This window comes from Amblyomma maculatum, chromosome 3 (assembly GCF_055883805.1).
Source record: "Amblyomma maculatum isolate TAMU_Amacu chromosome 3, ASM5588380v1, whole genome shotgun sequence".
Lineage (NCBI taxonomy): Eukaryota > Metazoa > Arthropoda > Arachnida > Ixodida > Ixodidae > Amblyomma > Amblyomma maculatum.
In genome coordinates, this window is record NC_139346.1 from 149,250,576 (window position 1) to 149,256,133 (window position 5,558).

Genomic DNA, 5,558 nt, shown 5'->3' on the forward strand with positions numbered 1-5,558 from the left:
TCCGTTGTCAACGCACCGAAGCCATGGTGAGAACAACTGAACATTTTCCTTTCTTAGCGCATGATCCACATGGGATTAGCTCGACTCTGTGGCATTGTAGCCTTTCGAATGGCTGCATCCCTGCTCCTAAATGTCGTCTTACTTTGTAGCTTTCTAAAGCGGCCTAGTGTGTTCTATTTCATTATGAAAACCACTGGTATAAGGGCACACACATATGTGTAAAAGTAAGGGTTGTGTTATGGTGTGACGGGCCATCATGCGATGAGATGATATACGAATATGCACCAGTAACCAAACAAATGATAGACGTCTAATTTTATATTCTACGTGAGTGCGTATGAATGAAGTAAATGAAATATTTCTGTGCAATCAAGCACCAATATTCTAGCTCAAAGTGTTAGAAGAAGCGCTTTCTGTTCTCGTTACTAATCTAACATGGTTGATCGAGGCCAAATATGAGATACTGCCGTCGTGGCTTTTAGCTAGCGGTTATTAGAGCGGCAGCATAGTTACCGAGAAAATTCTGAAGCTAGCACTTGACGCTACTAGGATTACCGACGATAACTAACCCCGGAAGAGCCGTTGCAAAATATCCACGACACGTATAGCAATCTAGTTAGTTGCTCTCTCTATTCAGAAGGCATAACGAACAAGCACTCACTACGATATTAACACCTTTATCTGTACTTGAAACCGCATAATATTCGTCTTATAAATGATGGAAAAGGGCAAGAAACGCTTAAACGCTGCGTTCCATACTTTTTTTCCGACAAGAAAATACAATTTTACTAATGCGTGCTCATTCCTCATAACTTCGCAGTTCCGTGCCTGCGTCCTCCTCGCTCTGGCCTCCAGCGCCTTCGCTGGCTACGTTGGCGGAGGCTACGGCCTGGGCAGCTACGGCGGCTACGGCAGCTACGGTGGCTACGGCAGCTACGGTGGCTACGGCCTCTCCACTTACGGCCTTTCCCACGGCATTGGCTACTCTGGCCTTGGCCTCGGCTACACCTATGCCCCAGCCGCTAGCTATGCTGTCGCCGCCCCAGCTGTCGCTCGCACTGTCTCCACCTACCATGCTGCCCCAGCCGTGACTGCTGTTCACGCCGCTCCAGCTGTGGCCACCGTCGCCCACGCTGCCCCAGTCGCCACCTATGCTGCTGCCCCAGTTGCCACCTATGCTGCTGCTCCAGCTGTGACCAGGGTCGCCACTGTCGCCCATGCCGCTCCAGCCATTGCCACCTATGCTGCTGCCCCAGTTGCCAGGGTTTCCTACGCTGCTGCCCCAGTCGCCACCTATGCTGCTGCTCCAGCTGTGACCAGGGTCGCCACTGTCGCCCATGCCGCCCCAGCCGTTGCCACCTACGCTGCTGCTCCAGTTGCCAGAGTTGCCTACGCTGCTGCCCCAGCTGTGACCAAGGTCGCCACCTACGCCGCTGCCCCAGTTGCCAGGGTTGCCTACGCTGCTGCCCCAGCTGTGACCAAGGTCGCCACCTACGCCGCTGCTCCAGCCGTTGCCACCTACGCTGCTGCTCCAGCTGTTGCCACCTACGCTGCCCCAGCCGTCGCTACCACCACTCTCCATCACGTCCCAGCTGTGGCCACCGTTGCCCACGCTGCCCCAGCCATCGCTTCCTACCACGCTGCCCCAGTCTACGGCTACGGTGTTGGCACCCTCGGCTATGGTGCCGGCCACTATGGTTACGGCCACGGTCTCCTTGGCTACGGCCTGAACTACGGCTATGGTCTCGGCACCCCATACCACTACGGCGCTCTCCTCCGCAAGAAGTGTAAGTGCTGCAATCTTTAGCAATCGTGCATCCTTTTAGAGCTATCAGAGAGCAGCTTACTGAATCCAAACATCTCTGCTTTTCCTGGCGGAATATAGTCTTTAGTTTAGGCTAAAAACTATAAACTGAGCTTTGTCTGGCTGGTATTCAAAAGTGCCAGCATCGAGGCCACTCAATGCATAAGCAAGCGGCCCCAGTTTAGTCAAGTGTTTCACATTTTGCTAGAAGACATGGATCGATTGTAATGATTTCCTTCTTTGTTCTCCTTTCCAGAAGAATTTGGTTCAACCAGTTTGAAACTCAATGGACCCCCAGAGGGAAAGGAGATCCAGGCCGAAACGCTTCTTCGTGTTGCGTTGAAAACCGGAACTCAAATAAATTATTATTCACGTACTTTGAAGAAACGTTGCCTGCATTTGCACCTCGCATCCTTTGTCCCACGTCGCATTTCAAACTTCGCGTATAGTCATTTGCCAGTGCGGCATGTAGAGAGGCCAAGTTCATTTCCACACACAGAGAACTGTAAAGACGAGAGGTTAGTTCTGGTGGAAAGGACTGACTTTTACAGGTGACATGGAAGAGAAGACAAACTTTATCAGTGTAGGAAAGGAATGATTTCTTTAATTGTGACGGAAACGGCGACAATAAAAACGAGCGCCCCACCTCTGTGGACCAGTGCTTGCGGCGTTTCATTGCTGTAACCAAGGTAGCGCATCGAATTCAAAATTCAAGCCGGATCGAGCGACCGCTTTTCGATGGAGGTGAAAAGCAATTCCTCCATGTAGTGTGCGAGGCCAGTGCGCACTAAAAAATCCAAGTTGGTCAAAATTTTCGGAGCACTTCATAGCCTAAGGCGCTTTTGAGACAATAATCATTATAAGCCAAGCCACTAGAAAGGGTAGATGGTGAGCAAGTTCATTGAGGTTCAAACGTAAATAACAGGACTTGAACAATGTGGCATTTTAGAATAGTGCCTTTGGTCAAATAACGCAAGATAATGTGAGCTCAGAGCAACGGACCGCTGACTGAAATACGCCTCGTCGTAAATGCGTACAATAAATGTCTTACAAACATATTGCGAGCGGCACTATTTACATTTGGAGATTATGGTAATCGTATCAAGGAATCCGTCAGTGTCTTTGCAATGGACAAAATGCATTAATATTTCTTTTTTTACCTAAATGCTTTTCTACATTTTTCGCATGCTCGTGTTGGCGGTTATTGACCGGCGGCCAGTCTTATCGATACTGAATAGCCACATGACAAATGAATATTATATACATGAGCAGAGCAATAGTTAAACCAACTTTTTTTGGAGGGAGCTTTTTGTTCTAATGTTGTCTTTATTTTTCCATCATGAGCAGCGCCTTTTAGTGTTCCAGAAGGTCTTTCCAAGGGATTATCCTATCAGAAGCACTAAATCAAGAGGAGATGACGTATGTCGGTACGGTCACTGAATCTACTCTAGAGTGAGCCGGGAGTGCCCCAGCACGGATGGCGCATGCACATGCGTCTCTTTTTGGTGCATCCCCCCCACCACCAAAAGTTCAAAACGAACAATCTCTAAGAGCAAGAAGTTTATTGCTTCTGCCCCTCAGTGGTCTGCCCCTTAGGTGCTCACGCTGCGTTCTCTCAACGCGTTTCTGACCTTCCCCGCCTCCTAACCTCTGCGTATCGGTTAGTAATGGACGATCGCGCATGAGCGTCTAATATACACTAATTTTTCTGAAACCTTTATTGCACTAACTTTATTTACACTTATTCGCATTATGACTAGCGTTCTAACGTTATTGTCGAGGGCCCACATTGGGATCAGCTCGAGATCCAAGAGAACATTTCCCGAACCCAGTGTGTTATCTGTGGCCGCTAGTTCAAACTAACCCCCCCCCCCCCTGCCCGACGACCACCGCAAATCAGCACTTGCCCGCAGAAGGCGCCAGGCAGCGGTTCTCAAACGTTAAGGCTGCAGTTGCCTAGAAAGACCTTCATTGAACAACGCCACCAGTTGCGGGTCACCGTAAACCGTGACCTTAAAATCTATGCCAGCAGTGAAACGTAGCTCATGTGAGGAAAGAAAAAACCCTAAAAGGTACAAACATAGACATGAAAAAGCATTTATAATAGTTGGAAAAAATATTATCACATCATATCGCGGCTAGCAAACTTTGACTGCAATGAAAGAAAAAGGAGGGAGGGGGGGAGTCAATTCATGGCCGTCAGTCTATTTAACGAAGTTCAGCAAGTCACTAGATGTACCGGCAACGACAAATGAATGCAAACGGTTCCACCACCCTATTGTTTCGGGATAGCAGAAATGAAATATTCAGTTTTTCACGTGTTATCAATAACTTTTTTGATATGGTGCAGACGAAATACCACATAGTGAGGTGTAAAGGTTTATTTCTTACGTGGGAAACCAGTTCGTGAACGACGAAAGTCGTGAAAGAGGTTATAGCGAATCACGGCCCTGGAGTTGTAATGGTACACAGCCTAATCCTTGTGTAGAAAGTGTAACACACCATAACATATATTCAGCTTACTTAAAACGTGACGGGAAGTCCTGTTTTTCACGTTTTAAAGCCTATCTTTGTCAAGAGCAGTGGAAGAAATCCATACTATGCAGGCATGTTTTAGAACTGAGCGCACATCTGAATTGTATAAGACTTCCTTGGTTCCTTGAGGAAACTTTCTTGTATTCCTAAATAAGAAGCCTACGAAATCAGATCTAGGCTTTGGCTAGACTATAATCAGCGTGCCAATGCCAACTTAAGGATGATACCATATATTCTCCTAAATATTTATACTAGCGAAAAATGTTGAATGTTTTACCCTTCATGTATAACATTGCAACGAGGGCCCCCTGGGAGTCTCCATAATGCTCGCTTGACTGTTGTGTGTACCTGACAGCAGTACGGCGGAAGCGACAGCGGAACCTGTTGCAACCGCCCAGAGAAGACATTTCGACCGTTTCCTCGCCCAATGTAAAGATTTATAGCGAGAATGTTTCGTGGCCTTAATCGGCCTAAATTGCGTACTTTTTTTAAAGTTTAGATTAGTTTTATTTACCACGCGTGTATTAAATCAGTTCGTTTTGGTTTCGTTTGGAGGTATTCATCGCGGATATCGTAATTTCTTGTGTATAATTTGTGTCTTTTTTTTCTGAGAATTTCGTCAGTGCGTCTTATGCACCAGTGAAAAACTACGCTCCACAGCTGCGCGCTTATCTCCTGCTGCGTGCAGTTCAATTTGCCGAGGAGTATAGGTACCGGGCTGCAGGAAGGCAATTTGCGGTCAGCGAAAAAATTATCCGGGACTAGCGTAAAGCCACCAGTTTTCCCCGGAGAATGAAGTCAACCACAGAGGCCAGGCAATTGCTTGGTTGTCGTTGCATATTTTCTTTCGTTGCTCCAGTCTCTCGTCCAATCTTTCTCCCCTCTTTTTACTAAGATGACTTTTTTTTAAATCCAGTTCGTAAGTGCATACCATCTGTGTGTACCAAGATAAAAGTTTTTAAAAAAGTACTGTTAAGTCTTTGGGCGCTACAAGCACCTGTGTCATCACTGCATATTAGGGATGAGCACACAGCGAGCATGTATTTTCGTTGTACTTTCTCAGAACGTTATCCTCTAAGAGTTTTCTACTGAGTAAACGAATGCGTTTTATACACCGGTGAGATTTTCTATTTTTTATCTCAAACACAATTGCAATTTGAAGGGTGGAGTGACCTATACAAATATGCAACTTATACACCGGTAATGACGGTAGTTTTTC

The 5,558-nt window shown here is 46.8% G+C and overlaps 1 protein-coding gene across 1 annotated transcript; it reads left to right on the forward strand.

Annotated features, from left to right (window-relative positions):
- LOC146196402 (uncharacterized) lies at nt 1-2,191 on the forward strand. The gene is made up of 3 exons (XM_084598159.1): nt 1-26; nt 821-1,787; nt 2,061-2,191. Coding segments are annotated over exons 1-3 (972 nt in total). The 5' UTR covers nt 1-23; the 3' UTR covers nt 2,063-2,191.
- Nucleotides 2,192-5,558: the final 3,367 nt, after the last annotated feature.